The sequence below is a fragment of the Lissotriton helveticus genome, chromosome 3_1 (genome assembly GCF_964261635.1).
Source record: "Lissotriton helveticus chromosome 3_1, aLisHel1.1, whole genome shotgun sequence".
NCBI lineage: Eukaryota > Metazoa > Chordata > Amphibia > Caudata > Salamandridae > Lissotriton > Lissotriton helveticus.
The window spans coordinates 27,187,120-27,205,255 of NC_136061.1; the positions used below are offsets into that span (position 1 = coordinate 27,187,120).

The window sequence follows — 18,136 nt, forward strand, 5'->3', positions numbered from 1 at the left end:
ATGTATATACAGTGGCCGATTTGTGGAGTACCATAAGGGACCTTGAACCAGTTATGCAGCAACATGCTTTGCATCAAATGTCTCGTTATCTTATTGATGCATGGGAACAATGCTTTCAGGATGGATTGGTCCCTCAAATATTGTATGACATCTTGGACCGAGCTCATAAGTTCGATCTAAGTCCGGTGGAAGTGTACAAAAACGTAGAAACATTAGTGAAATACCGAAGCAGAATGTTTGTAAAATGTCCCAACTGGGATTATCAACATCCCATGTAAAATGTCCCAACTGGGATTATCAACATCCCATGAGGGAGGTGCATCCTATTTTTCATCCTGAAATACCAGAAGTACGTGATGGTAACAATGTAGTTACAAGAGCCAGAGTAGAGTCGCGGTTTTAGGAACAATGGGTATACACGCCATGGAAAAGGAGTGAAAGACTTGCTTTAAAATCACAGCTGCCTGACCCTCGCAAAAATCCCACCGCTTACTATAAAGAACTAACTGAAGCCGCCGCATCTGCTGTAAGGACTTTAGCTGATGTTGAATTGTTTTTTGGGTTGTTGGTTCCTGTAGATATATGGCGACAGGTTCATGACACCAATCATGCAGCAGAATTGGGGGGAACCTGGGACAAATTGAAAGACTGGGACCGAGACCGCAAACCTGGAGACAAGCCCAGAGACGAAATTACTGCCCTCCCCGCGAAAATAATTGCTTACATGCACACACCGATTCCCCCACGCAAAGTGGACTGGGATAAATTGACTGCTTGCAAACAGAAAGGATGAAAGTGTCTCTGATTTATTCACCAGGTTTGAAGGTACTTTCATTGACTTTAGCGGACCGGACCTTGCCACAGAAGGCGGGATCCGGTTGTTTGTAAATCGTTTTGTGACCAACTTGATACCTGAAGTCTCCACGCGACTACAAGCCGCGGAGAGTACCTGAACTACCTCTACTCCCTCCGTGATACTAAGTATGGCCCAATATTATGAGCACAGGGAAAATGAGAGTAAGGATAAGGTAGAGAAAAAGGCTAAGGATCTTAAAACACGTGTGTTGTTACAGCAAGTTATTCGAGGACAAGGGGGAGGGAGAGGAGTCCGTGGGCCAGTATCGAGAGGGGTGGGGACAGGAAGAAGTGCAGGCTCAGCCCCGCCGTTAGGGATAAATCAGTGTGCTTATTGTAAACCGGAAGGACATTGGAGAGCTAGGTGTCCGTTACTGCTTGCCCAGAACGGAGATGTTCGAGGACGGGGACGTGGTCGAGGTGGTCCGGAACGGAGTGATATGCGTAGAGAAGAAGTTGCTCACGGCAAGTCTGAACGAAACCACTTTGATAACCTTCAAGGTAGGCAGTACTTTAATGAGGATTATTCATTCGGAGATCAGGATGGGTATGCTCATCCATAGGACAGCCAGGGACAGAGTAGGGGCCAAGTGTCGATCCCAGTCAATCAACAAGGACCCTATGTGAAAGGGGAATTGATGGGAACTTCCGAGAATTTTCTAATTGACACAGGAGCAATGAATAGTTCTGTTGCTCAATCACTGGTCCCAGGGGGCGGCTCTGTCCGGGCAAAATAATGTATCAGTGGGATTTTCAGGAGTTCCGGTGGTAAGTCCCATCTCTAAACCCCTCCCATTCACTATTGGCCCTGCTACAATTGATTCCCCCTTCTTGTTGACTTCACATTGTGATGAGAATTTATTAGGTTTGGATATGTTGAAGAAATTGAACGCGAAAATATATTGTTCCCCCTGATGGGGTTTACTTAACGATACAACCCCATACTGAGAATATGAAACAGTGTTTTACTAAGGATGAACCTCTTCCCCCTGAGTTTAATACCATCCCTAATTCATTGTGGGCGACGGGGGATGCGGATGTCGGTAAATTAGACATGGGCCACAAAGTAATGTACAAAGTTCCCCAGATCGGGTAGAGAGAGGGTAGAGTATGTCGATATGAAGTGTGTACAGAGAAAGAGAAAGGAAAGCCAAAGAGGGGAATCCCCTAGTTGGGACTAAAACCCTCACACACCTAGCAAGCTAGATGTCATGCTTCATCATATGGGTTTGCTCCTCGCTGAACTGGCGCTGCAATGTTCAGCGGGCACCCACAAGGGGGCTCTTTAACGGAGATCTTTAATCCCTGCCATATGGTGCATGCGGGTGTGCGGGGAAGAAAGGGGTGTAGTCGTGAGAGATGTGGTGAAACTAAAAAAGGTGGGTCAGTCCACAATGAAATTTATTGGAGTGGCTGGCGCCCTTGGTTAAAATAGTGGGAGGGGAGATAGTTGCTACTGGTAATGTTGGGCAAGATATCTACAACCCCCTGGTGTGGTCAACATGTTTCATGCCTACGCGGCATTTCATCAGGACCTAAGTGGGACGTACTACACAGTGAAAATAGTATAAATGATATAAAGGTTTAAAATTGGTCATACAACCTTATGCCATGAGGTCATAAAGGGGCAGGCAAAAGAATCCTGCTCAGTATGAGTGACCCTAAGGGAGATCGTGAGATGCCCCGCAGTCTGCTCCAGTGGGACCTGCACGTAAAGGTCAGGAACCCGGATAGCGTGCGGTCAGCGCCGCTAACACCTACCCCCACCGTCTGGTCAGGACAGAGCAGCTGGTCACGGTAAATTAGACATCCCTCCCGTCCATATTACGTTGAAACCTGGTGCGAAATTGCCACGTATACCTCAGTATAAGATCTCGCTGGCTGGCGAGCGAGCTTTACTTTAAATTATTCAGGATTTAATTGATTAAATGGTGGTTGAAGAAACAGCCGCTAATATTTGTAACAGCCCTATTCTCCCGATCTTGAGGAAATCCTCGGATTCTGGATCTCCCGGGAATATTGATGCATATCGTTTTGTAATAGACCTGCGGGAGGTTAATAAGATTGTAGTGCCTCAGTGCCCTGTAGTGACTGATATCACTACCATACTTACAATGATCCCACCAACTGCCCAATATTTTTCGGTCATTGATCTGAAGAATGCTTTCTTCAGTATCCCGATTCACCCGGATAGCCGTCAGATCTTCGGATTTCTCGTTATCTGGCCGAAGGTTTAGATTTTGTCGTGCACCTCAAGGCTATACTGAAAGTCCGAGTATCTATAGCCAGGCCCTTAAGGCCCTTTTGGATGATTTAGTCTTACCCGAAGGTAATGTGGTTTTGCAATATGTGGATGACTTGTTGATAGCATCCGACACTGAGAAGGATTGTAAGAATGCTATTGCACCATCTGGCGGCGAAAGGAAATAAGGTGTCCCTGTCTAAATTTCAATATTGTCGACAGGAGGTGACCTACTTAGGTCATCTACTGTCGAAAGAGGGTAGGCGTTTGACTCCTGAACGAATTACTACTATTTCTAACATGTCTGTCCCTTGCACCCAGCGTGAAGTTCGTGCTTTCCTTGGCATCACTTCCTACTGTCGCCAATGGATACCTTCTTGCTAAACCTTTGTTACATTTAACCACTAAAGATGTGCATGAACCTCTTCCCTGGACTGACGAATGTCAGCATTTGAAATCTGCTCTTTGTTCTGCACCCGTCTTGGGTACTCCAGATTACCGTAAACCTTTTGTACTCTATGTGCATGAGGTCGACGGTTGCTCGCTTTCAGTGTTAACACAAGGATTTGGTGGTAGGCAAAGGCCTTGCGCTTACTTTTCGGCCACATTGGATAATGTTGCCAGAGCGCTTCCTAGCTGTCAGAGGGCCACTGCAGCTGTAGCGGTGGCCATCCGGCAGTCGGAGGGGCTCGTTCTAAATTCTAGTTTAACGGTGATGGTGCCACATGCTGTGGATACATTGCTAAATAAGACAAAAGCGCATGCCTCACCGGTTATGAATTGACATTGTTTGCTCCACATATTACGATCATGCGATGTGCCACGGTAAACCCTGCCACATTGTTACCTCTCTCTTCAAACGAAAATACAAATGATGTACATGATTGCATATTTGGGACTGAAGAAGAGTCGAAGGGGAGGATTGACAATGAGGGGCATTTCCATGGGGCTCTTGTTAAACACATTTGTGACGGATTGCAGATATGACAGAAATTCCATGCGGCTCGACACCCTCAGTCCGCAGGATTAGTGGAAAAGTATAATGGGACTCAAACTAAAAATGGCTAAGATTCAAGAGAGCACTGGTTTGAAGTGGCCGGACACCTTGCCCCTGGCCCTCATGTCATTACGAGTTACTCCCCATTCATGTTCTGGCCTCTCACACTATGAAGTAATTTTTGGGCGACCTGCTAATGTATGGGGAGTGCCCAGACCACGATCATTTACTGATGTTGAATATCCTATGTTGATTGATTACTTGTATACTTTGACTAAAGACCTCTGTTCTATTCATCAGCAGGTAGCATCCGTACTGCAGCCCCTGCCAGAGGGTCCTAGACATCGATTGGAACCCGGCCAGTGGGTGCTGGTCAAGAAGTACGAACGAGACACCAGCTTGGCTCCGAGGTGGTCTAAGCCATATCAAATCCTTCTAGCCATGTGGACGGCTGTAAAGGAGGATGGGAGAAGCACTGGATACATGTCTCCCACCTGAAACGGCTACCACTTCCGCTTCCTTATGATCAGCAGCACCCTGATGGAATTCTGACCCAGGAAAGTGAGAGCCACTGCATTTGTTCCTTTTTCTGACGCCTGTGAGATAGAGCCAAGGCAAGGAGTGACGGGATCGGGCGAAACGGCCCTAGTTGAACCCGCAATTGCCCTTAAAAAGTTGTGCATTTTTTCTGCGAGATAAATCAATACATACATACAAATAAAGGAATCAATTATTTTGGAGGTTGCTCAAAAGGTGCATAGAGCGATGTTTATTAGGATGCTAATGTGCGAATTGAAATAGAAAAAAGAAAAGCATCAGGGAAAAGGGGGAAACTATTTTGTAATTCTTCACATGGACACTGGCTGATGTAGACTACTGCATAGAGGGTTGATTACAGCCTCAGCATGAGAGTCTTCATCAGGACAGTGCCAACGGTATCAGGTGACCTATGGTTCGACGTGACAATGGGGTCCCAAACACGATGTGTTCAGACCCATATAGGGTCAATACACTTTAATTCGGAAATACCATGATTGGTAAATCACTGCAGTGGTGCATGTCTACAGAGTATATGTAATCCAGGATTCTTGGTGGATAGATTAACCCCTTACGTGCATCTGTCGGCCAACAGCCGTTGCGCGCACTACCTTCGTAGGGCTGCGCACGTCTGTTGGCCGACGCGGCCCCGCCCACTCCGCTAAACCACCGCAATGCGGCAGAATTGGCGCAGCGGTTAGGTTTTCAGAAAAACTATCCGATTAATCACCGTTTCATTTAGCAAAAGCAGGTCTTAAAAGCAAGCAAATCGCACCGGTCCTTTCAAGACCAGCATCTGCTCGCCGTGCGCAGAGTGCGCCTAAGCCTTTGTCTCCATCCTGCAAAAGTGCTAACATTCCATCAATTGGGCAGATGCTCATCTTGGTCGCAAACAGCTCGGTGAAGTCCGCCAAGGCACTGGGTCACTGTATCCTATGGGGGCACCGACTCAGGGCACGTCAGCTCACACTCACCACGAGATTTGTGTTGGGGGTGAAAATGCATGGTGTTAAAGAGCAAACATGACAATTCAGTTGTTCCATAATGGAGCTGAAAATCCTACGTTTTCAAGGTAGCCAGCCCAAGTTACTCTATGGGCTATTGTTCACTTAAAGTAAAACCTTGCTTTACAGGGTTACTGTAGAGATATGTACGTATGGACACATATCCACACCTTTAATGTAATGCACTCCACTTCCTGGCCTTAGGAGGACAACCTTAAGAGTGACTTACTTACATTAAGGCAGTGGTGTGGCTCTGCAGCACTTGGTGTGTGCGGTCTCACTCTCGAGTAGACCGGCTGTTCATGCAGGGCTGCAATGGCAGATCTGCAGACATACTTTTACCTGGGTCACACAGAATGGCACAATATAGTGCTGCAGCCCTGGTGACCCCTTTACCCACCTGGGTACCACAAACTAGGGACTTTTAAGGGGACAAAGTACCTTGAAAATTGGACGTATCAATTCACATCACTTTTAGGGGAAGAGCACGGGCACTGGGGTCTGGATAGCAGGTTCTAGTGCACTATCGAGAGTCAAAAACCAGCATCTACCAGTTCTAAATGGGGTAAAAGGTGGGGTAGCAACTGCAAAGAAGCCCAGATGCCAACCACATATCAAAAGATGGGTTTGTGGGGAGGCCTGGGAGCACTGCTGGTCAACGTGATAAACAAAAGGAGCAGGAAATTTTTTTGTAGGATTCGTTTTCAGCGCATTCATATAAAACATTCAATCATCCTAACATATTTGGAGACCTCATGTGGAGTTGGTGGGTACACAGATTGCAGCGTTATTAGCATAAGAATGGCGAGACAGGTTGAAGTTGGAGTGTTGGATCATCAAGTTTTGCAGGTGAGCACTTGGATCCCCTGGTAAAGCAAAATGCAGGCTTGTCCCACTGCTGCAAAAGCAGGAGTTGCACTGGCAGAGCGGGTGTGGGTCTCCACCGGAAAAGTACAGGATGCTTAGACTAAGGCTGAAGTGCACTGAAAAGATCTAGGAAGTTCACGCAAAAAACAGGGGAGCTCACTGGCAGCTCTTAGCTAGAAATGTGTGACTGAAACAGCAGGGAGACCATCTAAGTCCGGTATGAAACCATCCCTACACAATTCTGTTCTAGTTTTGGAAGCAACAAGCAGATCAAACAACAACTCAGTCCTAGCCTGCTAAACCCGATGTACGGATCCTCCCACACCATTCAACATGTAATAGTGTGTCGAGTAGCACACCCTCCTGCTCTGAGCCCAAGACGTCCTTGCCCCTATCGGTACATAATCTAAGCAAAGCTTCAGCGGCTCATGTTACACCTGAAAGTTTCATCTCACAATGTTATGTGGGTAGGTAGCTTACCCAGAGGATACATGAACAATCAGCGTTTACTAATATTCCGAAGGTGGCATTCTGGGGCGCTGATTGCGGTGTTATGAATGCGCAGCATTATGTTTCAGTTTAATGAATATAGATTTGTTGGCTAATTTGCCTGCAACTAGAGGCCTACAATTCTAGATAGGGACAGGTAAGGAGGCTTCAGAGTGAAGTATGCTCAACGGCCACACGTGTGGCAGTATGGGCAATGACTCCCCATAAATGAGTGACTGCTACTCTGCTAGAATTTTACATAAACAGAAATGAAGTCTTAATATGGCCCCGTTACAGATGGCAGTCTTCATGCCTTGCAAATCTACCAGGTGTCTTTTTCTAAGACTATGGAGAAGGAAGTAAAACTTTGAAATCTTGCTAGAACCTGTTAGGAAATGAAACGGCAACGGAGCTTTCTAAAGAATAACTAGCCTCTCCCTTTCTTCTAGCCACTCAAAGAATATCCTACGGTCGATCGACAATGGTCACAGACAAGCCAATCGGTAACAGGAAAAGCTTCGCAAGTCACACAAGACGATCTTCCCAACATCAGATCTTCCCAACAAAGCCAAGGGATCAAGAGAAAAGGCAAACTGCGTGAAAGCTTAGAAGGATTCGGATTTCTTTTAGTTGTACTGCAGCTTTTAGAGGTCTCATGTATCAAAAATCTTCAACGAGTAAACATCCCCTCGTCCTGCTGGGTTAACTGTTTCTTCTCAGTACGCGCATGCCTTGCACTTCCAATGGTCAAATCTTCTATTTTAGAGAGTAATGGGTCAGGGTGGGCTTACAGAAGCAACAAATCCATGCTGCAGTCGATCCCAAGCCCAGGTTGACTACACGAGTGGAACAGGAAGGAGGCTGCTGCCAGTCGAGGAGTCTTACATCAAGGTCTCCATGCTCATACTCACCGAGCTGTTTGCAGGTGTGTTCGGAACAATGCTTCCCCAGGTCTGGGAACTCCATTCTGTGGCGCCTTCTGGAATTTCCAAGCACCTACAGTACACAACATAGAGGACGCCTTAAAAACACATGAAGAGGGAAATGCATCACTAAAGGCAGTAATCAGTGTCTATCAGGGGAGTCATACCACACTAACCTAGTTTCTCTCAGACTTTGAGCATCAGCCATGCAATCGTCCCACCATCATGGGCAGTAATACAATACAAACTTTTTAAATCCCCCCCAATAACTCACGATCAGTAATCCAATTCCGGTCTGCATCTTGGGCGGTCGCCCTTTCTGGTGCCTTCCCAGTGACTAAACCCCCACCTCTCCATACCTTGATGAGAAGGAGGCTACAACAACCTCACAAGAATACTTTAATTCTTCCAGGGCATTTCTCGGATTAGCATGCACTTAAGTACATGCAATAACGCAGCTAGTCCTTCCATATTAAACTTTAAATAAAGGTTTTCCGTTGATTACAAACTAAACATGGAGAGAACAGAAGTTTCAGTCAGGTTACATATCTTACACTCGCATAGTTTAATAAGTCACAATTTTTTCTAGTCATATTCCAGCATCTACAGCTATTCAGCTCATACAATTTTTTTCAGCCCTATCGTGGGCACTAAGCCCAACCATACAAGTAGTGTAGTGTTTTTATTGGCACAAGTGGGGAAATTCTGGGTGGGTGGAATGGTGTGGATTCCTGATTTTCCAATCACATGAAAAGTAAGAAAAATGCATAATTTCAGGCAAAGTTTGAGGTTTGCAGGGTATTGTGGGTACAACATCCCATAGGATTCATGCAAGACATTCGACCCCAGAATTCCCCGATTGTCTACTTTTCAAAAATAGTTGTGGCTGGCAGGTTTGCATGGGTGTCAGACGAGCACGGCCCCAAATCCTGCAGCTATTGCTGATCTCGCCACGTAGCACTTTACAGCCTTGTGTGTCATGGTCTTTTGACCCACCCACACAAGTGGTGTACAATTTTTATTAAGAGACTTGGGGGAATGTTGTGTGGTAGGAAATGTGTGCTCCCCACAGATTACACAAGGTAATAGTGTGAGTTTTTAAATCAAAGTTTGAGGTTTGCAGGGCACTATGGGTAAGTAAATGGTGTGGATGCATGCGAAGTATACCACCCTGTACTCTCCCGGATATAATGTTTTCAGAACTCTCTGGGTCTGGTACGTTTTTCCAGGCGTCAGCCTACTTAAGTCTAAAAAGTGTATTGTTCAAAATTCCATGTGGGACGATATTGGGTGTTAGGCACACTCTCCTGGCCCATATAAAAAACACCCAAAAGAATCAAATGTTCTCTGGCTTTCAGATGGGATGCTTTAGAGAAGAATGACTGTTGAGGTTTTAGGTGTGATGGTGGGGCCTGTTAGGATAGACAAGAGAAAACTTATTAAAGGTATATATCCATGCCTTACAGTGGGCTTCCTGGCTCCCACGGGGGCAGAAAGACTGTTGCCCCATTCAAGTGGGTGGACATTGCCCATGCTGGGTAGCTTCACCCCTATATTCAGGCTCCAATTCCTAAGAAAAGCGTCACAGCCAGAGAGTGGTTGCTTCAGGTACACTTCTTTTTTTTTAGGTCGAGTCTGCAAGGCATGCAGTATTTAGTAAGGAGTGGAAGCTCCGTCCATTGGCTTGTGTCTTTGTCCTCCGTAAAGGATGTCTTCTAATTCCTTTTGAGGCTTGTTAGTCCCGCCTCATGACGGCTATGTTGTCATTTGTCACCTCCCATGGATACTGGCCCCTTTACTTCGACTGTTACACCGTACGTTGACTGTGAGCACTCCTTTGTGCCCCCTTCTCCCCCCGTTGTCCGTGCCCCCAACCTCCCTCCCATTGTCCGTGATGCAATATGAAATGGGTCTCACGTAAATGTGAGTCCTATTGCATTGAAAATGCTTGTTAGCTAAGGTCTTGGCTAGCGGTGTTACACCATTCATCATGCACTTTTTAGCCTACTGACTATTGCACATTCTGGGTAGCGCTTACTGTGCTGGTTGTTGCTTTAAACAAGGTATACTTTGGTTTAATGCCCTATTTTCAGGTCGCAAAGAAAATACTGCGTAGTTGAACGTCTGGAAACATGCAAAGTTAACACCTCATCTGATTTGCTTCGGACAGATTCGATTACAGGGTTCACAACTTTCATGCGCTATTCGAGGGGCAGTTTATTAACAACTACGGGGTGTTTGTAAGACGTGTTTAAATCTCGCAAAAGAACGAATGGTGTGATCTATTTAGTGCGGTTCTATAAAAGAGTCCAACGAAAAGCCACACAATTAGCCAATGTCCTCAATAACTCGTCCACTTGTTCTTAGTGCATACCAGAAACACGCACCACATAAAGCATTGCTTTCAGCGGTCAAGCGGTGCAAAGCTAAATGACGGGCCCTCCTGCAAAATTAGGTGAAGGTAGGGTGACCAGATTTTGGAAACTAAAAACCAGGACATTTTACAAAATAAAAGAAGGACTACAACTTTACACCAACCGAGAAGTAGAGAATGACAGTGTTCGTCGTCAAAGAAATAGAAAAATAAGGCAGTAAAACAAAGTGAATACAATTAATTGCTAGTTTTAAACCCATAATTAGATCCGTTAATTAGCATTCAGATAAGCTGGTAGCTAGTTATGCTTTGAGAATACAATAAACCTACCTCCCTCTTTTTTTCAGTCAACCCTCAATGAAAACCGGGACCTGAGTGGAATTAGCAAAAAGCTGCCCGGACAGCTGGTGAAAACCCGGCCATTGTCCTTGGTAAATACTGGCTTCCGATTGATGAGGCTTGTTAGTTCCTCCTGGTTACCGCCCTGTCGTCATTTGTTACCTCCCATGTGGAATGGATCTTTTAGTTGTGGCGTAACACGGTCTCCTTCATAACTCGGTAAGCACTACTGCCCCCCAGGGAATCGACAGAACGACTGTTGTTCCATTTACCTTGGGTGGAGGCACCCCATGTATTTTCTTTTTAATCCCTGGTGTCTAGTGGGCTTTCTGGCTTCACGAGGTTGGGCAGAAAGAGGTTTTTCCCTATTTACTTGGGGTGTCAGCATGACCATACTCGGCAGCCCCCACCTATATACAAGTAAAAGATCCCTGGTGTCTAAAGGGCTATTTAATTCTTTAACAGAACATTGGTATCTTTAAACGTTTAGCATCAATAACAGATTATTCTAACAATGGAGCCTTCAACGCAACAATTTTTCCTGTGTTTTCATATTAGAGGCACGATTAATTAACTGATCCCTAGTGATCTCCTCAGGTAGTTCTTGTACTTTACACGCAGCAGCTAAAGTTGCAATGCCATCACATACTAATCCACGGTCACATTTTGGAATTGCGCCAAAGAAACCAATTTGTGGCATTGCGACACAACAACTTTTTGGCATAGCTTTCTTCAAGCACCTTCATCGCTGTCACATACTTGTCTATTTCTGACTCATTCAACGGCCTCACCTCTTCTTGTACAACAAAATAAAGTTTTTTTTAAATGTTTCTACCCTCTATACGTAAACTGTACTTTTAAATTGGCAATTTTCTTTTTTTTTTTTGGAACAAACATCTCCCCCATTACCATCTAAATAAATCTCAAATGCTTCTTGAAAATTTTCCCATGGCATCACCGGTTTACTGGGGGGGGGGAGGAAACAAAAATATAGGTGGTGTACAGATTGCATTTTGAATAATTCGCAAACAGTCAAACGATCATCATCAACTAACAACCCTCCTCTTTGAAGTGCTCTTGACCCATAAACTGGTTTCAAATTATTTGAACGCGGGCAACTATTTTAATTCATTGAGCCGCTATTTTCTTCATTATCAGATATGAGAGCACCTTCAAATGTGCGAGTTCAGCATGTCTGCTGTACAAAAAAACTCGTTTGATTTAATGGACTAAACTTTTTTTCCATATATAATACAAATCTAGACACAGGATACACATTACCCTTGACTTGCCTCTTAGTTCATTAAAAGCACTGTCATCATAACGAGGGCAGGATTGTTTCTCAAATCATGGTTAAAACTATCACTTTTAATAAATACATAATGAAAGCATGAAGTGGTAGCACACTGTCATTTGTATTCAGCAGATTTTATAATGAGATGGCCACAAACGTTCCCACCGACATGCGTTTTTTACTGAAACTATATGGTGTGCGAAAAATAATGTTTGGAAATAGAGTTTCTGCAAATATGTGTTATTTGCCTATCACCAAGTAACGTTTTCTGGTTTGTTTTCTATTTAACTCTGTTTGCATCACATTCTTAACCACTTCCGTGCATCAGACGGCCGTCAGACGTCACGGTGGGCATGTGCTTCGGATGTCGTACGCGCGTGAAATTAGCATGCACCGCGGCGGAAGGTGCGCTGCGAATCGGTTAACAAAAAAAAATGGGCTTTCATAAATCCTGATATATTTTGGAATATTTGTAATGTTAATTAACAGAATATTTATTTAAACGTTATGTGTTAGAAAAAATAACTGACCTCTTCTGACAGCTCACTTGACGAAAACCTTCTACTCTAGCGAGAGAGAAATATTAACTCAATTTTCCAAGCAGCAGTTAGTAATAACGCAAACTGACGTTTGACCTCTTACCTTGAACAGAAATTAAATGTGTCAAGATAAAAATAAGATTTAATGACATCTTTATTGCTCATTCACTTTCCAAATGAACAGAACACCTGCTCCTTTCCAGCCTAAATTAACTGGCAAGATGAGACTAGTGAGTGCTAAAAATAGCTCGACCTCATATGATTTTACTCGCAATTGCGAGTAGATTTTTTGAGGCCTGAAACATATATAGCCAGGTTAACCCCTTAACTGCACTGCGAGAGAAAATGGGCATCAAGGAAACCGGTTTATAGGTCTCGCCTAGGCAGGGCATACTCGGTGTCTTGGAGACATGCGGTTCCTATGATATCGGCTTCAAGCACCGCCCATCATTTCAATTGGCTCCTCTTAATGTCCTTTGCAAATGCCAGCTTTTGATTGGTGTATAAGCTAAGTAGTCTCTCCTTTTGGACTTTTGTATTCTCCCATGAGGACTGTCCCCAGTTACATGTACTCTTACTCTACAGGTTATTTAGACTTAGAGAGCATAGTTTTTGTTGGCTGCCTCTGCTCTTAAGTGTTCTGTTTACTTTGTGCACAGTAGTAGTTTATTGCGTGATTTTTTTTAAATCATTACAAAACTGCAAAAAACAAGTTTCACGATAAAACTGCGGCATCACATAAAAAGCATCATTGGTACATGATAAAAATGGTAAATACAAGGTCGTTTAACTAAAGTCAAAAAATGTATTTTTCTATTCCAATAACAAAAAAAATGTCATTAGCACAAACTACAATTTACTCAGTTGGAGATTTGCTGATATATACAAAAACGTCCAATTTAAACCAACCGACGGGTTAAAATGGCTTCAAAGTGCCTAGTACTTTATAACCTTAAATGTCTGAACGGCCTATAATCCAGTTTTTTTGTTGTTTTTTTCAACCAGTGTTCATATTCGCTTGATCTGCTTGTCGGAGTAGTTTCCTGATTTGGGCAAGATATTTTACACCTCGACAAGACAGAATGATTGATGAGCCCTCCATCCATCTGATCACAGCTTGTTTGCATGTGAGAATATTTAGATCGTTAAAAATCGATTTTAAAGAGAATTTCCTTAGTTTCTTTACCACTGGGCACACACACAACAGATGTATTAATATTTCGTCCGAATAACCACAGTCAAAAGTTCTCTAGTTGATAGTTATGTTCCCTGATGGCATAAAGTCCTTTGCGTCATGGATTCTCAGCCGATAGTAAATAGAGCTCTTTTTTATCTCTGAGCTGAAATGGGCTGCTAGGTAGGCTTGGGGTTTTGTATGAGTATAGGAATGCATTACTGTCCATGCATGGCTTTGTTTGGACAAGATGTTTTTGTCTTCTAGGAACGATTTCTTCTTGGCGGACAGATTACTGACTTTACTAAATGTTGACTTTTCTGCCATGCTCTCCCATACTACTTGGGTCTCTAGCTCAACCAGAGATTTCCTAAAATATGCTCCCCAAGATGTAGGTACTTCTTGCACAGGCTTCAGGAAACGCTTGACACCCCCAATTCATGTGCTGTGTGCCCATCTTCGCCCTCCATAATACTATAGCGCAAACTCGACTGAAGTTATAAGAGTACTTTACATGACCACCAGTTCCATTACACACGGACACATTCAACTTTCGGGCAGGGGAGATTAAGTGATTTGTTCAGAATCACAGTGTGCTTGAGCCGATGCAGAGACTTGAACCCTATTCCCCAGCTACGAGATCAGCTGATCTGACTGTTATGCCACACCCCGTCCCCGCTCTCTTCTCTCCTTTTCCGCTCCCTTCTCTCCGCCCTCCTCGCATGGTCACTCCATCTAGGCACACCTAGCCATCCCTCCATCTACTTTGACAGCATACAGGGTGTACTGTTGGGCTCTACAGAGCGCATGCCTTCAGCTTGATTTGGGATCTATCAAGGTTGTGCCTTTTAAAGAGTCATGGATAAGGGTCTCCTGTTTCTATCACGTGCACTAGGTCACACCCAGCACCCTGGCAAATTCAGCACATGGTGCAATGAGACACCTTCCCAACAAAACAAATTTCTCAGTGCTTTATAGTGGTCTGCTAATCAACACAGGAGTCCTTCACGGAACTCTATGTCTCCAACATGATTCTGTTCCAATGGATGCTCTGAACTGAAACCCTCGGCATCTCAGCAGCCAGGAACACCACCATGAAGCAGCAGCTGGTGCACCTTCATATTCAGTGAAATGCAGTGTTGACGTAGTGTGAGGCCAAAATAAGAGAGTGCAGGTTTGTGAACCTCATCTCGGATGTAGAAACAACCATAACTGGATGTTGGCTGGAAGGGGGGGGGGCGGAGTCTGGTTATAAGTGACTAGGTGTTTGTAGCCTTAATGATGAGGTACAGAGCCCTGCGATCCATCACCAAGTGCCTGTTCGGAGAGTAGCAGGTTCAGTTGTTGCACTGATATTGAACATCAAACTCATTCTGCTTGTGCAATGCAGCAGTCTGAAAAGTGCACTAAAGTGCGATGCCCTAACTGTCGGAGAACACCGAATTACAGACAGCATAATCTGACAAATAACAAGATATGTAGAGTTTCAATGCATGTTTCTCAAAAATGAAAATGCTGTGTTATATAGCACAAACTAGACCCGAAGGTATCAGAGTGCTTTACGTGTCCACAGGCAGTTGCATTACAGCTTGACAAATTCCATTTTCAGGCAGGTTTTAAGATTCCAAAATCTACGTTAGGGTTAAATTAGTTGGAGCTGCTTTGGTTGCGTGATAATCTTGTGTTTCCAGTGGAAAAAATTAGATAACAGCTACCAGCAACAATTTTGTGGAGCCGATTTATCCCATTGGCACACTGCAAATATCTCACAGGCACATGTCCAGTTTACTTACCAAAAACTTACTGACTTGTGTGGTTTATTGTGTACTCTTCAGTGGGTTCATTCCCCTAAGAAACATCCTCCTGCATGGAGAGGGAGACTTAACTTCAAACAAATCAAGCACACAAGATCGATCATTGTGCCAACCTCAAACATACTTGTGAGAAAGTACCTACACTTTTCTCCGAAGCCCAAATATAGGAACTGGGTTACCTTTGCTGTGAAGACTTTGCCTAGTTTTGCAATGGCTCGATGTGAATACCTCGTAATTAATCTGTGTTGATGTGAATACCTCGTAATTAATCTGTGTTGATGTGAATACCTCGTAATTAATCTGTGTTGATACCATTCGCTTGACGTAATACTTTGGCATTTGTGATTTGGAGGATTGTTCAAGCATGTGTTCCACAGTTGGCTTTTTATTTATTTGCAGTTTCTTTTCTGCATTGACATACTTGAAACACATATGTGGTGTATCTAGGTGTGTATGCCTTTCAGTACACAAGGAGTGGTGGTTATGTTTGCATGATAAGGAGGCCAAAGGTTTTCCCTTTAGTGTGTAATCTGCTTTGCAGAGGAATGCCATGTAGATGCCATTTGATACCATAGCAGTCTTTAATTTCAGCTTTTGGACATTTTGCTTGTGAATTTCCTAGAAGTGCACCTTGGAATTGCTAGTGCAAGCCCCTGACCACTAGTAAGGGAACACCTGGACTCTTTGCACGATTTACCACGTTTTGGTATACCATATAAAGAGCCAGCTTCCTACAGTATTGCATTTGCAGTCTCTGCACAGAGGAATCCACACAATCAGCATGGGAACACACACTTGGGAGGTAAATACCACTTTCTCAATCCGTCACCTAGACTCCACTAATAATTCAGGACGGACAATTTCACACCACAAGTCCAACTGCCTGCCTATATATTATAAATGCCCATAAAAGTGCAGAGACACAGGAAGCATCAGACAAAAACATGATGCTGAAAATCACTGCCTTCCTGTTAACCATAAATATGCCATCTCATAGATGTTAACTTTGTAAACATTCTTAAACCTAAGCGGTCTCATTTCTAATACCGACATTCATTTCAGATATATGAACAGCACCATTAATCTTAGAGACGCACTGATAACATTACCAGAGTACTACATTTTCCCCTCAAATCTCTATTCCACTCAGCGGCTCCCTTTGGGGCCCAAAAGAAGTGACAACACCACACAACTTTTTTTTTCTCTTTGATGGCTTCCCATCGAAGCAAGATCAATCTACAAACTGGCCTGCATTACTCACAAAGCCTTGCACACTTCCTCCCCTCGATACCTGGCAAATAAACTTCAATCTCTGGAGGCTCCAGACCTCCTCGTAATGGCGCAAATTGTCTGGTTAGGCAAAAAGTAAAGATTGATGGCTCAATCCTTCTCAGGCAGTGCGGTCAGAATCTGAAACTCGCTTTCCTCCATCACTCCACCTCTACCCGGACCTCAAATCCCTTGTGTTACAAAAACACTTCCAGAAGGAATGCATCCCTGTTCACGCCCCTCACGGAAGCTCTTTCTAGGTTGTAAATGTCATCTTTGCCTGGGCATTCTGAATCCTTGTGTGCCTGCCTTGTACTGTTTTATTTGACTTTTTTTCTTCTTCCTTGCTGTATTTTGTAACTTGCAAGTATGGAAGTTTCCTCATGAAACGGCCTTGCTTCTATGTAAGGCGCTCTGACACCTTTGGGTAAAGTCCGCGCGATAGAAAACTGCATTAAATAAATAAATCAGACATTCTCCATTCAGCAGCTCGTTTCATTTTTGGGGCCAAAAGAAGCGACCACATCACTCCCATGCTATCCACCCTCTGCTGGCTTCCCATCGAGGCTAGAGCTATCTACAAGACTGCCTGCATCACCCACAAAGCCTTGCACTCCTCCTCTCCGCGCTACCTGGCGAATAAACTGAAACTCTCTGGAGGCTCTAGACCATCACGAAATGCAGAAAATCTGCTGCTTGAACCTCCCACTTTCAAGAAGGAAAGATCGATGGCCCAATCCTTTTCAGGCTGCGCAGTGAGAATCTGGTACTCACTTCCGCCGCAGCTCTGGACCACCACCTCCTCCCAGGCCTTCAAATCGGACCTCAAAGCTCTCCTCCTTCAAAGACACTTCCAAATGTAATCAATCAACCAATCAATCAGGGGTTTGTTAAAGCGCGACTACTCACCCGTAAGGGTCTCAAGGCGCTAGGGCTGGGGTGCAGGTTCCCTTTCATCAAGGAGGGGGTCTGTCGAAGAGCCAGGTTTTGAGGTTTCTTGCGAAGATGGGGAGCGATGTCTGTCTGAGGTGGAGCGGAAGTGCGTTCCATGCTTTGGCAGCGAGGAAGGAGAAGGAGCGGCCTCCCGATCTGGTCTTTCTGGTGCGGGGGACCATGGCGTAGGAGAGCTGGGCTGATCGTAGGGTCCTTTGGGGTGCGTGGAATTTGAGCCGGCTGTTCAGGTATGCTGGTCCGGTGCCGTGGAGGGCCTTGTGTGCGTGGGTGAGCATCTTAAAGGTGATTCTCGCCTCGACGGGGAGCCAGTGGAGTGTGCGCAGGTGCTGGAAGATACGGCAGTGTTTTGGCAGGTTGAGGACCAGTCTTGCGGCGGCTTTCTGGATGTTCTGTAGCTTGCGGATGAGGTTTTTGTTTATTCCGGCGTAGAGTGCGTTGCCGTAGTCGAGTCTGCTGGTGACCAGG

The 18,136-nt window shown here is 44.6% G+C and overlaps 1 protein-coding gene across 7 annotated transcripts in view; it reads right to left on the reverse strand.

Moving 5' to 3' along the window:
- Positions 1-18,136, reverse strand: part of ZFAND2B (zinc finger AN1-type containing 2B) — a 113,795-nt gene that overhangs the window by 92,036 nt on the left and 3,623 nt on the right. For 5 of the 7 annotated variants that reach the window (XM_078679144.1, XM_078679145.1, XM_078679146.1 and 2 more), the window contains exon 2: positions 7,903-7,987. In XM_078679144.1, coding sequence (XP_078535270.1) covers positions 7,903-7,957 — 55 coding nt within the window. In that variant the 5' untranslated portion in view covers positions 7,958-7,987. Of the gene's footprint in view, positions 1-7,902; positions 7,988-17,626; positions 17,860-18,136 lie in introns of those variants that run through there. The other 2 variants (XM_078679141.1, XM_078679142.1) reach the window with 1 other exon arrangement.